This window comes from Rhineura floridana, chromosome 8 (assembly GCF_030035675.1).
Source record: "Rhineura floridana isolate rRhiFlo1 chromosome 8, rRhiFlo1.hap2, whole genome shotgun sequence".
Classification (NCBI taxonomy): Eukaryota; Metazoa; Chordata; class Lepidosauria; order Squamata; family Rhineuridae; genus Rhineura; species Rhineura floridana.
In genome coordinates, this window is record NC_084487.1 from 65,294,744 (window position 1) to 65,315,315 (window position 20,572).

Below are 20,572 nucleotides of genomic sequence, written 5' to 3' on the forward strand. Positions count from 1 at the left end.
ATTCAAAAGACTGGAACACAATTGAGAAATTAGCATGAAAACACAACCAGTGCATTGGCTTATAGTTGGTTGTAATTACACAAGAAAGCAAAGTATCTACTCAGTCCATTAACTTTTCCTTTGACATATGCTTAAAAGTTCAGAAGTTATAATTATTCCAAGAAATAAGACACTAGACCATTTTCTAGACACAACTATACTAATTGTAGGAACACCAACAGGTTGCTCAACAGGAGAGAGGGAATGTCCTAAGAACAGGAGGCAACACAGAAGGAAGGTAAAAACCTCTCCCCTGACGTGTGTCTGTTGTCCAGAAGGGTGAACCAATGGTCAGAATGATGGTCAGAATGCCCTCCTGCATCCCTTAAGAGGTATTTAACATAGGAAATTCCTTCTTTCTTCCATGAAGGCAGGCAGACATTCTTTATCCTTCAAGATGCAGCATAGCAGTTTCCTCATGGGTGGTCTCCCAGGCAATTTGGGAGACCTACTAAGAAAGGACTCTATCTGGAGAGGCCAAGAATTGAACCAGGGAACTTTTTGTATGCAAAGCAGATGATCTACCATTAAACTAAAGCCCTTTCCCTAAGTTCTTTATCAGATCATCTTGCTGGAAATGCTCGATTGAAGATCTCTTGCTTTGAAGAGGACATGTGTGAAATCTACTACATCTGGATCAGTCCTGATCCCACCACATCTTGACAAGACACTAACATGTCCAGCACTTGAAGTAGAATCATGAGATCTGTTTATGCTGACCAGACATGCTACTTCAAAAATCTTGTTTTCATTGTCCTTGCACAGAGAAATGTGGAACTGGTGAGTATATAGCTATACTTTGAAGGAATCTAGGTACTGTGGTTTCAATATGCTTCTTCGTGATCATCAGAAATCCTCTCTCAGATAGACTAGGGTGATTTCAACAACCCAGAGGTATGTATGAAAAGCACAGATTCTTCCTGTGAGATGTCAATACTGGAATGTGTCAGTTGGCTTACAAGAAGCTGATGGATGCTAGAAATTCCAGTGGATAGATATCCAATACAGCAGACATTAAAGTTTGCATCTCAGGAACTTTCTTTGTTAGAGAGCTGTTGACTCACCTAAGAAATTCAAAATTGCTAGCACATTCCACATTATTCTTTGAAACTAAGAAAAAAATGAAGACAAGCATTGGAGTGCTTCTGGTTCTGTCAAAGCAGCTGCCTGGTTTCTATGTCCAAAATATATTGAATGGCAAGAATTATAAGATGTGTTGCATACTGCCTCTTGTTGAGACCACAAACATGTCTCTTGGGTTCCTGGAAAATAGCATATGCCAGTGTGTTTGTGTCTCTCATTCAGTTGTCCATGGTGGCCTGCTCCTATCTTAGTGCAAAGTGTAGGAAACAGCTAATGATAGCTTTGGGTACATAGGGAAACGTAGTGTCAATTGGAATGTGTCTTTTTACTCATATGCGAAATGTAATGACACTGGTTGTAGAAACCAAAGTGTTCTGTGAATTGGTGGGCTGAGGAAAGCAATTCTGGGGATCACTAACAAAGAACTGAAATCTTGAACAGGAGTCATTTTGAGATCAGTTGTAGTAAAGTTGAACACAGTTCATTAATGTTTTTTGTTCCCACTTTAATCTACTGTGGCATCTTTTACAAAGTTTGCAGAATCACATTTTTAAAAATCATATTGAATCTCATTAAAATTAGATCACTACTTTACATGTTATAAGCCCACATGAGAAGCAACAACTCAGCAACAGCTGCAAAAGATAAAAGAAAAACTAGACAATTTTTTCATGTAAAATATATTTGTCAAGATGAAAAACAAGAAGAATGTGATAACAATTGTAAAAGATCTCATACTTACAGACACATAGCTGGCATTGATGTAATCAGATCCAGGTATACTAGCATCAGGCATCAGCTTCGCTCTGTTGTTGTTATCTGTGCAGTGAGAATAATCAGTGTAATTAATTAACAATCAATATAATTAGTTACGCTTGTTTCTTATATTTGATTCAGACTATTTGATGTATATAGATCTGCTCATAGGATATGGGTCTGCACGTAGGATATCACCCATAGTTCTTTTTAAAAATGTCATTACATCTATTGATATCTTGACATAAATCGTAAGAACTCATCACACACCCCTTTTATTATTATAGTAATTCTTCTTCCATTATATTTTTGTCCAGTTTTATTTGCCATTCCATTATACGGTAAGTAATTGAAAAATGGAAATGGGCTGTCTTCCAGTCGATTCCAGCTTATGGCTACCCTATGAATAGGGTGTTCATGGTAAGCGGTATTCAGAGGGGGTTTACCATTGCTTCTCTCTGAGTCTAGGCCTCCCCAGCTGGCTAGGGCCTGCTCAGCTTGCCACAGCTGCACAAGCCAGCCCCTTCCTTGTCCGCAACTGTCAGCTGGGGGGCAACTGGGCTCCTTGGGACTATGCAGCTTGCCCATGGCTGCACAGGTGGCAGGGCACATAACCCCTGAGCCACTCACTATGGGGGTGATCTTTAGCTGGCCCTTTATACCCAGGAGACATGAACGAGGATTTGAACTCACAGACTCTGGACTCCCAGCCAGGCTCTCCTCCCCACTGTGCTATACCAGCTTGGCAAGTAATTAATCTTTTTATAAAACATTGTCTACAATCCCAGTCTTGTAGTATGATATGTTCATGCCTTGTGTCCTTATCTATGGTGCTTATTATTAATTAAGGACAGGGTTCTAAGAAGCACTAAGAAGACTACAAAACTTGGAGAAAAAAATCTGTATTTCTTTGTTACCATTGCAGCCTTTGTTTTTAACACATCCTTGCAGTTTACCCACTGACAGATAATACCATAAGCTAGATGCCTTTAGTCACTTCTCTTCTGCATCTACCCAAATAGTAATAAAGTAACTGGGGTGGGAGAGAATTAAAGGTTTGAGCAGTTCTTTGTTTACCATATCTGTGTAGTAGTGATGTAATAATAACTAATATGGTTCTCCCTCACACCTTGAGGTGTGAACATAATGTCCATTTCTAGGCAAACATATACTGAATAGAAGTCCCCTAGAATAAGTTTCAAAAGTAAACATAGGCATAACAATATGCCCTAAGAATGTACTGGAATCAGTAGCAGTCGCTAGGGTGGCACAGGCAGGGTGGCATTGGTCACCTGCCTTGCCAACACCATGTGTCACTGCTGGTTCCCGAGAAAGAAAGGGGTGAGGCAAGGGGAGCTCAGGGTGGTGCAGTGACAGGAGCTAATCAGTGCCTCCACACTTTTACCCACCCCCTCTCAAGAGCCCCCACACCTTTACCCTACCCCTCCCAAGAACCAGCAGTGGTGGTCAGTGAAGGAAGCGCTCTGCTTGTGCCATCCTGGTGACTGCTACTGACTGGAATGATACAAGTTATACAACACTGGATATGATTTTTCATGTGTACATGACTCACTTGTACTGTTGATAAAAAGCAAGTCTATAAACATGGAGATCCAGCTACTGTACATCAGGCCATGTTATATCACAGACCACAAGCCCTAGTTTTTATCTGTGGCAAATGAAGAGCATAGAATATGCCCTGAATAGGGATGTTGGAGGCATCTGTTGAAAATGGACTATCAAGTGAATGTGCTTCAATCCCCTATTGAACTCCCATTATGGCATGGGAAAGCTATTCACCTTAGTTCTCTACAACAAACTTTTTTTTAAAAAAAATCCACACATTATACGTAAATTACTTTGCAAAATATGTTATTTACATATTAATTTATGTACAGGTGCCTCTTTGCTTTTTTTGTTTTTGAGGTGTTCGTTACGAAAGGCAGCTTCTATACACTGTAATCCTAATCATGTCTACTCAGAAGTATATCTCATGGAATTCAGAGAGGCTTAATCTCAAGTATGTGGGTTTAAGATTTGAGCCTTAATCTGCTTCCTATCTGAACTTTAAAAACCAATGGAATGCATTGCTCATTATTGTTTTTTTCACATGGAAAGAAGTGATCTCTTTTGTTACCTGTGGATTTTATCTGTGCTTTTATGTATATATGTATGTATGTATGTATGTATGCTAAATATGTTTTTTATATGGTTTTTAACACTTTTTTAAAGTTGTTTTTTAAAAATGTTTTTAACACTGTTTTGTTTTAATATATTTTAAGATCTGTTTTTATTATGTTTTAAAGTGTTTTTAGCGCTTTGTTTGCCGCCCTGGGCTCCTGCTGAGAGGAAGGGCGGGATACAAATTAAATAATAAATAAATAATAAATGTATGTATGTATGTACGCATGTGTCCCGCCCTTCCTCCCAGCAGGAGCCCAAGGTGGCAAACAAAAGCACTGAAACACTTTTAAACATCATAAAAACAGACTTAAACCAAATAACATTGAAACATTTTTTTAAAAAAAGCTTTGAAGACATCTTTAAAAAAAGAGGTTAAAAACATATTGGTTTTTTTTAAAAAAAGGTTAAAAACATATTAAAAAGAGATGGTGACTGTCTAATATTTAAGGGTAGGGAATTCCACCGGGTAGGTGCCGCCACACTAAAGGTCCGTTTCCTATGTTGTGCAGAACAGACCTCCTGATAAGATGGTATCTGCAGGAGGCCCCCACCTGCAGAGCACAGTGATCGACTGGGCATATAAGGGATAAGATGGCCTTTCAGGTATCCTGGTCCCCAGCTTTGTACACCAAAACTAGGAACCTTGAACTTGGCCCGGTAGCAAACGGGTAGCCAGTGCAATTCTTTCAGCAGCAGGATGACATCTTGGCGATACCCTGACCCAGTGAGCAGTCTCACTGCCGCATTTTGCACCAGCTGCACCTTCTGGACCAACCTCAAGTGCAGCCCCACATAGAACGCATCCAGCCTGAGGTTACCAGTGCATGGTCAACAGTGGTCAGGCTATCCCTGTCCAGAAACGGCCTCAGCTGTCTTACCAGCTGAAGCTGGTAAAAGGCCCTCCTAGCCAATGAGGTCACCTGGGCCTCTAGCAACAAAGATGGATCTAGGAGCACCCCTAGACTAAGGATTGGCTGTTTCAGGGGGAGTAAGATCCCATTCAAAGCAGGCAACTGACCAATTATCTGAACTCGGGAACTACCAACCCACAGAGCCTCCGTCTTGCTAGGATTCAGACTCAGTTTATGGCGCTCATCCAGCCCACCACCGAAGCCAGGCACTGGTCCAGGGCTTGCACGGCCTCTCCCGATTCACATGTTACAGAGAATAGAGCTGGGTATCATCAGCGCACTGCTGACACCTTGCCCCAAATCTCCTGATGACTGCTCCCAAGGGCTTCATATGGATGTTAAACAGCATCGGGGACAAGATGGTAACCTGTGGCACCCATAGCACAGCTGCCAGAGGGCTGAAAGACAATCACTCAATGCCATTCTCTGAAAATGACTCTGGAGATAGGATCGGAACCACTGTACAACAGTGCCTCCAATACCCATCTCACCAAGTGGACCCAGAAGGATACCATGGTCAATGGTATCAAAACATGCTGAGAGATCAAGTAAGACTAACAGGCCCCTGTCCTTCTCCCAATAAAGGTCACCATCAGGGCAACCAAGGCCGATTCAATCCCATAACCAGGCCCGAACAAAGACTGGAACAGGTCAAGATAATCTGTTTCATCCATGAGCACTTGCAATTGCTGTGCCACAACCCTCTCAATCACCTACCCTAAAAAGGGGGTATTGGCGACTTGTCGATAATTGTCGCAGTCCAATGGGTCCAGGGTGGGCTTTTTCAGGAGTGGCCGGATCACTGCCTCTTTTGGGGCGGCTGGAACCACTCCCTCCCGCAACCATGTGTTGACCACATCCTGGATCCACTTGGTCAACCCCCCTCGGCAAGCTTTAATAAGCCAAGAAGGGCAAGGGTCAAGAGGACACATTGCTGGCTGCCCCATTGCAAGCACCTTGTCTACATCATCAGGCCACATCAACTGAAACCATTCCCAAGAAGTTGCAGCAGACGTTGCACTGGACACCTCACTGGGAACTATAGCAGATGTGGATGGGGCATCAAGACTACTATGGAGGCAAGCAACTTTACCCTCAAAGTGCCTTCCAAACAATTCACAGTGGGCCTCTGAAGGGTCTAAGACTCCATTTCCTGGAGTTGATATCAAAAGGGCCCTGACAATATGGAAAAACTCCACTGGATGGCTACTTGAGGATGCCGCCTTCACCGCCATACAGTAGGGACGGTTATGATGTTTTACTCGTGCCTGATCAGCCTCACAGCATGTCTTTCGCCACTTGCACTCTAGCCGTCATCTAGCCTGTTTCATTGCCCTTAGCTCATTTGTGCACCAAGGTGCAAACCGGGCTCCACAATGCTGAAGAGGGAGATCGGGGGCAACCGTGTCAAGAGCCTGATGTGCCTTGCTGTTCCACAGAGTGACAAGGGCTTCAATAAGGTCACCTGCTCTATCTACTGGGAACTTCCCCAGGGCATTCAGGAATCCAGTGGATTTTCCGGGGGTGGACCGTCTTATTCTATCCACCACCCCTGCAGGGCAGGATCGGAGCTACAAGTCTAAACTTCACCAGGAAGTGGTCTGACCATGACAATGGGGTGACATCCAACCCCCAATCTCCAGACCACTCCTTCCTCCATCTGGAGCAAAAACCAAGTCGAGGGTGTGCCCTGTCCTATGCGTCAGGCCAGTGACAACTTGAGACTGCCCCATGGTCATCATGGCTACCAGAACACTAGAGGCAACCTTAGTTTCCAAATTGCGTGAAGTATTAGTTCCCCTCTATTCAGCACTGTTTAGACCTCATCTTGAGTACAGTGTCCAGTTCTGGTCTCTGCACTTCAAGAAGGATGCTGACAAACTGGAACAGGTTCAGAGGAGGGCAACAAGGATGATCAGGGGACTGGAAACAAAGCCCTATGAGGAGAGACTGAAAGAACTGGGCATGTTTAGCCTGAAGAAGAGAAGACTGAGGGAAGATATGATAGCACTCTTCAAGTACATGAAAAGTTGTCACATAGAGGAGGGCTGGGATCTCTTTTCGATCATCCCAGAGTGCAGGACATGGAATAATGGGCTCAAGTTGCAGGAAGCCAGATTTCAACTTTCTAACTGTTAGAGCCATACAACAATGGAATCAATTACCTAGAGAGGTAGTGGGCTCTCCAACACTGGAGGCATTCAAGAGGCAGCTGGACAGCCATCTGTCGGGAATGCTTTGATTTGGATTCCTGCATTATGCAGGGGGTTGGACTTGATGGCCTTATAGGTCGCTTCCAACTCTACTATTCTATGATTCTGTGATTCAGCATGGACATTGAAATCATCCAGGACTATTGTTCTGGGCTCCTCCAATACCACAGCTGAGATGGCCTCCGCTAGCTCAGTCAGAGAAGCTTCCAGGAAGCAGGGTGGACGGTACATCAGCAGCAACACTATTTTCCTGTTCCCTTGGCCTGACACCAGGTGCAGGCCCTCACAGCCAGCTCCAAGACCAAGTCATTTCCTGGTGACAGAGATGAAAGTTCTGAAGACCATGGCAAATCCTTCCCCCCCATCCCTGCAGCCTGTGCTGGTATTGCACTATCCAGGTGGGCAAAGCTGAGTCAGATCAACTCCTCTCAGCTCACTCACCCAGGTCTCGGTAATGCACACTAAATCAGCACCTTCATTCATGATCAAATTATGGATGAGTATGGTCTTATTGTGTACCGATCTGGCGTTAAACAACAACATACACAGGCCAGTGGGCACAGCAGATGCGCAATGAAGTACCTATCTATGAAAGGAGTGGGAGGAAGGAACAAGACGTAGATAGTGCTGCCCTTGTGTTCTATGGTAATTCACCCCCCCATGGCTATACTTCCCTCTACTTGTGATAATTGAAATTGAGGTGCCATCACCCATGTCCCTCCTTAATGTCCTGTTCAGAGCAGGATTCACGAGGCTGAGACGCAGGTGCAATTAAATCTTGTTTTATTAAAGTAATGGATACATCAAAGGCAGTGCGCTTCATAGAAACCTCTAAGCTAGCTCACTAGAATTCCCTAACTGCACTCTAGACATGCTCTGCAACGTGTGAAGAAAGTTGACTCAGCAGCTCAAGCCAGAGAGCTGCAGTCTTAAGTAGGGAAAGTTTTAGATCATAATCTCTGACTCCTTCGCAAGTCCTGCCTCTGTCCCGTCCGCTTCTCGCAGCGTTGTGAGCAGGGTGACGGGGGCGCGCGCTTCCAATGGCTTGTCCAAAAGAGCCATCTTAGCAACCGGCTCGAGGTCATGGGGCGGTGACACACTTGAAGCATCCCGAGAGCCGCTTGGTAAAGGGGGAGTCAACGCGCGCTCCAAAAATCTTCCAACTGCTCATCCGACCTGTCTGGGGGTGGCACGCTCTCCTCTTCGGAGACAGCGCCATCCATGGGAACTGGCCCGGACACAACCTCACTCTCCCTCCCAAGGTCTTGCTGAGACAAAACAACTCCTGGGTCTTCCACGCCTTCTGACAGCTGGGAAACCTGAAACTCATGTCTTCCCCCTCCCGGGCCCTCGTGGGGAAGTGGAGGCTCAACACTTAATAAGACTCATCCTAAACACCTGATATGGCCCCAACAAGAGCCCACCAACAAAACCTATCTGAGCCAATTATCCCAGTAGGCCTCTGTGAGAATTGGGAACAGTCAGACCCGCTCAACATTTTTCACACAGGACACATCTACTCCCTCTGTCTCACACCCAGGGAGGGCCAGCCTCCTGCCAGTTACAGACTCTTACTCTGAAGGCATCAGGCAACTTCTTCCTGTCATTCAGTTCACTGCACAGGCTCTCACCCTGCACAGGAACTACACATGAGCCATAAGCCTTCCCCACTACCAATCTCCCCCAGAGTGGTTAGGAAAAAAGAAAGAAATAGAAGAGGGTAGTGCCCTCACCCTTGGGAGTCCCTAAGAGGCTTCCCAAGAGCACTGGGCTTTTATGCCTTCTGTCTCAGCCAGGAGCTGCTGCAAGATTAACTGCAGCCTCTCTCTGGAGCCAGGGTCAGGCAGGGGGTCCCAGTCCTTGCGGCACTTGCTTTTCAGTTAAAATTGTAGCCTCTTTGTCATAGTGGGGAGAACCACCTGGATTTGAAAGCCCATTTTTACCACCTTAACTCTTTGTTTTAAAAGTAAAATTAAATTTCTTTCCTCCTCCTGCCCCTGAAGTTTTCTTGACATAACTAAACTGTCCTTCCCTGATGCCTAAGTGAGGGAAATGAGATAGGATGACAATTCATTGAATGCATTGGGACTTTCTTCTGAGAAGACAGATATTAGGTTTGCAGTCATAGATGCCTTTGTGATGGGCCATTGGCCTCTTAATTAACTTTGTCTTTAAAATGCCACAAGTCTGTTTGTTGTTTTTGCTGGAAAAGACTAACCCCCCTGGAAATTCCTGAAATTTGAAAGGGAACATGCAGGGAATCTAATTGATTTGTTAATATCTGTTGATGGCTGAGATATGCATTAAAATACATATATTTCTACGCCAGAAGACAACAAAATGAACACAGACTTGTGCAAAACAAACCAATTGCACTGGCATGGAAAATACCAGATGAAAGTGCAAATGAACATTCAGAAGGATTGAGGCATGTTTGTACATCCCTAGTCCAGAACCATATTGTTTGCAGTTTTGACTGCTGTGAAGCACATTGGTATTCTCTGAATGAAAAGTGGTATAAACATGATTTTAATAAAATAGTAATTTTTAAAAAATCCCGTTAACAGATAACAGGAGCAGCTGTTTTGAAAAGTAAATAGCATAGAATGTGGCTACATTAACAGAGGAATGCCTTGCCCTCATCTCACATCACAGCTAATGCTTAAAATAATAATGGCATTTCTGTCTTAATAACTGAAAAATGAAGCAGTGTTGACTCCACAGAGACAGACTCCTGTCTCCTGTGATAAAATCTATCCTCGATTTATAAGTTACCATATATTCACTCTAATCTTTAGTGGAACTCTTACACAGCACATTTACAAGTATCGTTAAGAAAGCATCGCTATATTCAAAGGAAAAGTGGCAACAGGTGGAATTTACATTTTTATTTATGATAAATTTATTTTGCACTAAGAGAAAAATAAAAATATTGATACCACCAGGATTAATGTTACAAAGCTAAGGAACTATTTTGAGACTATATAGTTTCCTGCACCTACAGCTTAATGGATGTGAGAGAAAGCTAAAATACAATTTTTTTAAAAAAAATCCATAAAATAATTGAGTCTGTAACAGATATTATAATGTGCTAAACACAGTTCCACTCAAATATTAGAATGAGAGAAAAATAAAAGCTTTAAACACATTTCAAAGCTTTTAAGCTAGTGGAGAAAAAGAATAATTTGTAAAAGACAACATACATGGCTTGATGTTTGGAAAACGGTTTTTAGACCTGTTCCAAGGAAGATCAGCATCAGTTGAGGCAAGATCTGGAAGAAACTTGGGAAGTTCCTATAAAACAACATATATAATAGAATGTATTTTGGGCTGCTTTGCAGATCTCTAATATGTTGATATAATCCAATCAGCAGTGAACATGGATACAGGTAGACTTACTAGCACATATAAAATTCATCCACTGAGAGTGGCGGATACAAGATTATTGATTGATTGAATTTATATCCCATCATTCCTCCTGAAGAAGCCCAAGGTTTGTACATAATGTTGGTATGTATGCTTGTAATGAATATATTCTTACTGTGAGGTTCCTAAACACTAATAAGTCTATTTGTTTTTGCCCTTAAGTAAGTTAATAAATCTGAATATCGATTTGTGTTTTGACATGGTACAAAAGGGAGAAAATAGAGCCATTTGTTAAAATATAAAATATAAAAAACTTTTTACTGGTTATTAAAGTTGCATGTCATAAAAAATGAAAATTCACTTAAATTATAATACACATTTATGGTAAAAACGTTTTTGAGGCATTTTAGCACTTGTCCTTATAAAATAAAATGTGACAATGATATCAAAATAGGACTCAAATGACTCATTCCAGTATGAGCAAAGATTTGAAGGATTCGAAGTATATTGCATTTCTAAGGCCAGCTGGTAACATTACAGAAGCCTTTCACCTCACTGTCAACCTTTGTTACTGTCAGATGTTAAGCTACAGAATCAGCTACAGGTCAGGCCGAACAATCTAAGCTTATATGAACTTTCAATTTAGAAGTCTAGATGAAGTCGGACTACCACCTTTGTGGTTTTGTATGGCTTTTAAAGGAGGGAGCCAAATAAGGAGAAAGCCTTTTCCTGAGTCACTTCCCTTGTGGACATGATGGCCTAGTGCTTTGGTCTTGCCTATCAGTAATGCATTTTCCCTAACTCTTTTCTTTGTGAGAGCAATTGCTACAGTATGAGAACAAGTAAGTATTTAATCAAACATGGACAATGGGCAATTTGTTATTCCTCACTGACCTCTGCCTCAGTGCAGGAAGGACAGGAAGATGAATGTTGGGCATAACGAATAGGGATAAGGAAATACATGAATGAATCACAACCCAGTTCAAAGTATTAAAGATAATCTACATGCACAAGAATAGAGGTGGCATAGATAGGTCACATAACATGTAGAATACAGTGATAGACTTTGCAAAACTTTTCAAGTGATAGAAAAGATGAAGAGAGATAAAATCATATTTTTATGAAGACTTGTTGCTTTCACCACTCGCCTACCCCCAGCAATTCTAAATTATTTTAACTCAATGACAACAGTGTCATTTGTTTCCTTGCAGAACCCCATTGTACAATACTCATATTAAAACATATTTCCATAAACAATTCAATACTAATCTAACACCAATATTTTGAACACGGGCTGATGTCAGATGCTTGGGAAACGTTTAAAACTTTGCAAAGTAAAATGATACCATGGGAAATTCTTTCCTCCTACCAGCTAATGTAAAGTCCATGACATGGTCTTTTTGATTTTACCATTGCTAATGTACATGCACATAAAAAGTAGCATGGCATACTGTCAGGTTACAAAACAGTAATTATAGAAATGCTTTCAGGCCATATAATTTAACTCTTTAAGGCTGAAGATACTTACGGTTGTATCCAAGGAAGTACAACAATTTCTAATTATAAGTTACAGTGACTGTACTGTCTGTGAGGAAGTTAGTGTTGCTGCTCTGCGTCAGCAGGTGAGTCACTTCTGGACTGCATTCTTTAAAGTTGCATTTCCTCATATTAGAGTTACACTTACCTATTTATTGTTATTTTTATTTATTTCTTTGAACAAGTTAGATCCCCACCTTTTGTCCCTAACAAAAGTTTGCAAAGCGGTTTGCAATTAGAAGGACAAAACCACACAACCAATAAACTAAAAATCTGAGACTATAAAACAATTAAGACCAATAGAATAGGAAATAGCTCATTAAAACCAAAACCAACACATTAGGAGAAGGAATTGAGCATAGACCAAAGGCTCAGTGAAATAAAAAGATCTTAGCAGTATGTCTGAAGATCGTAAGTGACAAGGTCACTTGAGCCTCTCTGGGGAGGGAGTCTCGCAGTTTGGGTAACACAATTGGGTAACATAACTGAAAAGGCTTGCTCTTGTGTTGCCATCAACCATGCCTCCACCACAAGAAGTGGACCTTGGAGCAGGGCCTCAGATTTTGAACACAATGAGCAGGCAGAAAATACTGACAAAGAAAAGGAAAATGGCTTTGCCACCTCCTTTCCCTCCTCTGCTGTGACTGAGGCTGGTCAGTTTTCACATTAACAGAGACTGGCTATTTTCCTTCTGGAAAGGAGAAAAGCAGCTTACATTGCACCCAAACCCCACTTTCTCCTCGGCAATCCCTGAGCCTTAACATGGGCAAGATTTGGTTTGCTTCCTCCACTTGGAGCTTGGATTATTTGAGTGGATGGGGGTGATAGAGAGGAAGAGGGAGATAGAAACCAGCACTATTGTGCTGTGAGTGAAATCAATAAAAGAACAATATATTCAAGGGCACGTTCAAGGGCAAATGAAATCTGGTGTTGGGGGAAACCTGGTGAAGTTCAAAGCAAACAGGATTGCTCTGCAAAGTTAGAGAATATGTGGATCATTGAAAAATCTGGTGCTAAATCCAAGTTCAGCAGAATTCTCACCCATCCCCAATGCACATACAGGTTCAAGTGGGAGTAGGCTACACCTGCATTACCTTACTACCAGGGATGGGGAGCCAGAGGCCTTCCAGCTACTGTTGGACTACAACTCACATCATCTGACCCTTGGTCATACTGGCTGGGGCTGACTGAGTCCAACAGCATTCTGGTGGGCCACAGGTTCCCTATCCTTGCCTTACCACTTCTTTTTGTATTTTACTACTAGTGTTTTTTTTGCTACTTTTTCTTTAGCACAGTGGTATGATATAGTGCAACTCCAACTTTTCCTGTCCTGGTAAGGTGGAATTTCTGCTTTTGTTGGAAAAAAGAGCTTTCCTTACACTGTTCAGAAGTATCTTATAATGAGTTCATTACTGAATGCAGACCAAGACTGCTTAAGAACCATGACAAAGAATCTGTAGGAAATGCTATTAATCTTCTTACTCTTTTGTTATTATTCCCTAAGAGGGTGAAATATCTAATAGTACAACTGTCAATTGATTTTTTTTCTTCATTATTCATAGGTCCAGACAATGAACAATTCATGGCAAATCTATAAATCCAAAATAAGAAAGTCACTGGAGAATGACAAATGATTTTTAGAATAGCAAACGATTCCATGTGCTAGTAAAAATGAACACAATGCTTCTGAGATAACAAAAAAGAGGATCCATTTTTGAAATTTTAAAAACTTGATAGCCATATAAAACAAATTATTTACAACAACAATAAAAAGTCCAAGACTTCATAGTTTTGGTATGACATAGTTATTATATAAATGTCATGCACAGGAATATAAATGTCATGCACATTTCAACAGGAATAAAGACTTGCAGTGCTACTGGATGAAACACTGCTGTCTGTCTGTGGTAGAGCATCTGCTTTGCATGCCAGAAGGTCTCAGGTTAAATTCCCTGAATCCCAGGTAGGGCTGAGAGAGACCTGTCCTAGCCTTGGAGATATGCTGCTAGATGGACCGATGGTCTGATTCAGTATAAGGATCCTATGGTCTCTAAGTTCCTATGCCTGGAATAAATTAAATGGTACCACAGGCTAGCCTGCCATCTTCCTTCATGTTGTTCTAGATGTAGGCTATAGTTGTCCGTCTCCTGGCATGACAAGTTACTCAGATTATTCTCACTACAACTACAAGTGCTCAAGAAGAGACAAATACATAAGAAAAGTTCTAAGGTTTTTGACTAGCAGAGTAAGCCATTACCAATGGAAGGGGTAGCCAGTGTAGTGACTTCCAGTTGGTCATGCTGGCTGGAACTCATGGGAGTTGTAGTCCAACAACATCTGGAGAGCACCACATTGGCTAACCCTGACCTAGGACCTTCATGTGGTAGAGAACCACCACACCCCTCTTCCCTCCACAATACAGATAGCAATACACGAGCCAGGGTCTTCATGAGAATGCCTGATTATTCAAAGTTCCCGTTCCCCAAAAGGTGAAGAAATCATGTGAATGGTGCCTCCATGTAATCAACCATTCCCATGGAGGCTCCAGCTTATATGTTATGTCATCTGCATGGTGGAGAAGAAGGGAAACACCACTGCTCCACCACAAAAAGACCCCACGCAAATGTGTGAAATGAGATGAACTTTAAAACCCTGCATTTACATGAGTGAATCAGGATTTCATCCAGAGAGGCTACAATCTATAACCTATTTATTTCCAGAGCAGCCAATTAAAGTAAATGGAAGTATTCCTTAAGTGGAGTGAGAATTGCAAACCCTAGCATCTGGTAATCCTCTTTATAAATGTTGTGGAAGTTCTACTATAACATGCTCCTAAACATCTAACGAATGTTCATATCAGGTGTTTCTCAAACTTTTTGATATTGGGCTCTTGCATCATCCATGCTGCCCTGCCCTGCAACTCAGCACCAATCATTCGCTCCACAGAAGAATATACATTTGAATACCATTGTGTGCATGCAGTATATTGCTGTGAGCAAAACACAGTGGACTGGAACATTAATCCAACACTGGCTTTAGAAAACAGAATCGAATAATAAATTTCTGACCTCTGCTAAAAAAACAGTAATAGGGAAACAACATTAAAACAAAGTAGCAGCGTTTCCCAAATCAAGTTGGGATGTCACAGTACACTGGGGAGCAATCACCCCCCCGAAACCTAATTATTATTATTAACCTTTCCTAGAGGGCATTCAACCCACTCACGTTTGGGCTGGTGAGGGGAGAAAGATTTCACCTGCTTCACAATCCTGTTCTAAAACTTTGTGTACATCTTCAAGATATTCCACACCCTTCCCCATATAAAATTTCAGTTAAATTACACATATATTGCTGAAGTGACAGGGTTTTTTAAAATATGTATTGTTCTATTATTAAAGTCAAAGAGATAATCAATAATGATGTCATTACACAGGAGAAAGAAGAAAAATCATGGTATGAATAATTCTGACCATACTGCAACAAGAAGGCAGTAGTACCTAAACAAATGTAACATTTCTTTCTAAACAAATCAGACTTGTAATTAGGTATTCATAATCAAGGCTAGAGTCCTTTATGGCCTTGCTTGCTTAAAATGGACATGAAATGTGACACATGAAATTAGTGGAGGTTTTGCAATGTTGTGACAACTGCTGGAAGCATACCGAAAATTCTTCCTGAAACTTTAGGTTGTTGTTTGTACAAAGCTCTTCAACATGTTGCAGAAAACATTTCTTGCCTATGGGCCTGGAAATAATTTTTAAAAAAGATTAGTTAGTAGAAGCTTAGGGGTTAATCATCAGAATCTAAAAATATTATTATCCAGATATGTAATGAAGAGAAACATACTTATATGAATTGTTTACAAAAGGGAATAGTTTGCTTTATGGTTTTAATTGTTTTGAAATAATAGCCTCTTGCCATTTTAAACCTCCCGATTTATTTGATATAACACAACTGTTGCCTACAAACTGTATGTTACAAATGTGATTACTCCAAAATTCAGTCTTTTGATATTAATCTGTGTTTGCAAAGTCACCTTTCCGTTCTGTTCAAGTACATAATGCTTCTTTTGTCACACAGAAACCATTTTATACAATGTAGGGCTTTAGATATATAAAATATAGTAGTGACTTTATACCCATAATGACATGGTTTTTAAACCCCAAGGAGTTAAATATCCCTATATTACTTGCCAAGCTAAAACACAGGCATGCAGGCTTCACCCCAGAGAGAGAGAGATCAATTCTCCAGTTACCATGCAATTAGTCATGCTTTTATGATTTATACACAGCTTGGAGCTTTTTCTAATAAATATACAAAAAAGAACCACGCATTATGATTCACCAAACTAGCAAATGTATAGCTACAATGTAAAAATCAGCAGTCAACTTACTTGATGGATTTTCTATAACTAAGTAACCTGTAACAGAGATTATGTTAAATGAGGTAAGTTGTGAGTCAAAGGGCACTCCTGTTAAGTTATAGATACAACAGAGGAATAAAACTAAGGAGTCAACAATGCATTCAATATTTCAAATGATTCAATTTGAAAACTTGTTTTTGCTGCCAATTATGAGATACCAAAGCAGTTGTGCCAGTTCTGAAACATTTTTTAAATTTTTATTAGCGTGGGTAAGAGTTCTTGGCAATATTTGGAAGCTTTATAGAAAAGTTTACACAATTTCTCTTTTCACATCTTTCTTCAAACTCCTGTATTCACAAGAGCAATAGAAAAATCCATGTGTCAAAGGCCATTCTGTTATGGCTTAATACATCTTAGTGTTGTTCTGTCTCCCATAGCAAGCTTTTTGAAGCACACATTGAGTTCAGATAAACTAGTCACACATTTAGTGTAACCATATGCTTCATGTATTCATGGTTCTATTTGCTTCAGCTATGGGCGGTATATAAATTTAATAAAATGAAATGAAAAATGCTCAGCACCTATAGCCAGCAGTGAAGTTTGGATGGGGATCAGGAAGTGCATTGAAACCTGACTCCACCTGGCAAAGCTGATCAGATTCCCCTCTGGAATATATCTTCCCTATCCTTCTCTATAGATGTATGGCAAAGGACACTTGGTCTCAAGTAGGATAAAGGAGTTGACAGGTGCTGCTAATTGTCATTTTATATGCAGAGCTTGGAAAAGTTACTTTTTTGAACTACAGCTCCCATCAGCCCAATCCAGTGGCCATGCCGGTTGGGGCTGATGGGAGTTGTAGTTTTAAAAAGTAACTTTTCCAAGCTCTGCTTATATGGCTCCAGGATGACCTCTCATTTCCTGAAGGGAGGGTGCCTTTTGTGTTGAAAGTGGCACATGATTTTCTCTTGTACTGCATTTGTCATAGGGTGATAATCAACCAAGTCATACTCAGAGTAGGCCAAATGAAATCTATGGATTTAAGTCAACTGATTTCATTGAATCTGATCTGACTATGACTACACTAGATACCATCCATGGTATTCAGGGTCTCTAGATGGGTGTGTCAACTGCAAGGTAAAGTTTGAATAAAATATATACTGGAATATGAAAATTTGGTAAATAATATTCATTTGTTTTGAGGTCATATTCAGAAACTGGATGCCTATGCTATGAAATTTGGAGAGGGATATGAGGAACAAAGAACAGTTTTATATAATGACCTTATGCAACTAAACCATTCTAACATCAACAAGCTTCCCATGTTGTTTTAACCTGGTATAACAATGAATAACCTAAACTCCAAAGGGCCACTTTTTTCTGTCTGCTTTTATGCATTTTATTTAGAAAGGGTATGCACTGGCTTCAGTATAATTGGTTGGAGAATTTCCCAGATTTAAATCCTGATTTCAATGGAAGATTTTAAGAATGTCATTGATGACAATCATCTTCAGAATTCCATTGCTGATGTTCTAGTTCTGCAGAACAGATTAATAAATGAGGCGAGTGCATGGGATGCTTCACACAGAAATAATCACATTAAAATTCACCTAACATGTAAAAGGGGAATAATGCACAGGAGAAGAAGTGACGCAGGAGCCATCAGTGGATAAAAGTCCTGAGGTGCTTTTATAAGGTAAGGAAAGAAGGGTAAACCATTACAATGCAAATACAGAAATTCACTAGCTCAGAACTCATGGTAGGAGCAAGTTGCTGAAATAACTATGCAAATCTAGCCAGAAAATCTTGTGAAACCTGTACAATTTTGAAAATACATTTTATAAAGACAAAATTCCCCCCAAATTACATATTAGACAACATAATATTCATAAACGTGTTTAAATTGCTATTGTGACAAGAAGGAACAGGATTGTTCTGCTAATAAACATAACATGTTTTTCAGATAAAAAGCAGAATTTAAGAGAAATATACTTTCTGGGGTACAGAAACCAAGTGATTTATTTTTTAAAGTCTTTTGAACTCTTAAATTCAGAGAAAAAGGCAAATCCTGTGTCTTCAACAGAACTAAATGCAACTTCAGTTTAACTTAATTCTAGATTATGCTTGATCTATGCCATATATCAGTTCAGATGTGTAACGTACAAAACTTGGTTTTGAAGAGTTGGATCTTACCCTGTATGGAGTTCCAGAAAGAATAGACATCAAAATGCTCTTTCTACTAACTTAGGCTGCAGTCCTGGGAGTAAGTTTGTTTTAACTCAGTGGGACTTACATTTCAGTAAACATATACATTCTTAGTGCTCTATTCAGGCAAATATCTTTAATTTCAGTTTTGTGGTAATTTATCGTATTTTGGGACAAAAATTCAGTATTGCAAGATTTGCCATAGAATCATAAAATAGTAGAGTTGGAAGGCACCTATAAGGCCATTGAGTCCAACCCCCTGCTCAACGTAAGTATCCAATTTAAAGCATATGCGACACGTGGCTGTCGGGCTGCCTCTTGAATGCCTCCAGAGTTGGACAGCCCACCACCTCACTAGGTAATTGGTTCCACTGCCGTCCTGCTCTAACAATTAAGAAGTTTTCCCTGATGTTCAGTCAAAATCTGGCTTCCTGTAACTTGAGCACTCCTGGTCCTCCTCTGTATGACAACCTTTTAGGTATTTGAAGAGTGCTATCATATCTCCCCTCAGTCTTTTCTTCTTAAGGTGAAACATGCCCAGATCTTTCAGTCTGTCCTCATAGGGCCTTGTTTCCAGTCCTGTGATCATACTAGTCTTCCTCTGAATCTGTTCCAGTTTGTCTGCATCTAAAGGGTGGTGTCTAGAACTGGACACAGTACTCAAGATGAGGCTTAATCAGTGCCAAATAGAGGGGAACTAGTCCTTCACATGATTTGGAAACTATATTTCTGTTAATGCAGCCTAAAATAGCATTTGCTTTTTTGTGCAGGCACATCACACTGTTGGCTCATATACAGCTGGCGATCAACAACAATTCCAAGATCCTTCCCGCATGTAGTACTACTGAGCCAAGTATTCCCCATCTTATAACTGTGCATTTCTTTTCTTGTTTTGTTTTTCCTAGGTGCAAAACGTTGCATTTATCCCTGCTAAATTTCATTCTGTTGTTTTCAGCCCAATGCTCTAGCCTATCAAGATCACTTTGAATTTTGTTTCTATCTTGTAGAGTATTAGCTATCCGTGCCTTGCCTATCAATGTTTGCTTTGAAATATATTCCACTATATATAGGCTTACTTCCAAGTAGGTGTGCAGAGGATTTCAGTCTATATTACTTTAAGGTTCTTAGAATAAGATTTTTGAAATACATTGGACATGGCTTTGTCAGTAGCTTGGCTTTATTCATATAACATCCTGCTTACTGGCAACCTGATCCTGTGAAAGTCTGGAAATATTTATTTATTTATTATTTTATTTATATCCTGCCCTTCCTTCCAGCAGGAACCCAGGGCGGCAAACAAAAGCACTAAAAACACTTTAAAACATCATAAAAACAGACTTTAAAATACATTAAAAACATCTTTAAAAACATTTTAAAAAAGCTTTCAGTATGTGCCACTGGGTTAAGCAGGGCTTAATCCAATGAAAGGTAGTATAGTACTGCAGACATAATGCCATAATTACATAATGACAAGTGTCATCTGGATTAAAACGGCCTGCTCTGTCAAGGAGAACCTACAGCAGCAGCCATACCTTGCTGTTGGCCCTTGTGCAAAATACATTTTGGCTGCCCCTCTCAATTTAGTTTGATTATACACCACTGTTACATACCTTCTGATTGGAGATACAACAGTATTATTATTATAAGAACTATAACCACATATGAAGAATATAACTTCAAAATGTATACAAATACTAGATGTGTTTTATATGTAATATTAATCAACATGCCAAAGTTATTGTCAGAGGAAAAATAAAAACAAACCCAGATTATTGTATAAACACAACATATGATTATTTACTGTTCATGATAATTTAAGCAGATTTCTGGGTTTGGGGGGCCCATAGAGTTGTGGGCCTTTGGCACCATACACCCTTCACATCTATTTGTTCTGCCACTGACATTCTGCATATGGGAAC

General features: G+C 40.4%; 1 protein-coding gene across 1 annotated transcript in view; it reads right to left on the reverse strand.

Annotated features, from left to right (window-relative positions):
• Positions 1-20,572, reverse strand: part of PTPRQ (protein tyrosine phosphatase receptor type Q) — a 185,228-nt gene that overhangs the window by 10,409 nt on the left and 154,247 nt on the right. Inside the window, exons 36-39 of the mRNA XM_061582736.1 lie at positions 16,482-16,508; positions 15,751-15,832; positions 10,390-10,480; positions 1,865-1,941 (exon numbers count right to left, since the gene is read on the reverse strand). Of these exons, the coding sequence (XP_061438720.1) occupies positions 1,865-1,941; positions 10,390-10,480; positions 15,751-15,832; positions 16,482-16,508 (277 nt within the window). The remainder of the gene's footprint in view (positions 1-1,864; positions 1,942-10,389; positions 10,481-15,750; positions 15,833-16,481; positions 16,509-20,572) is intronic.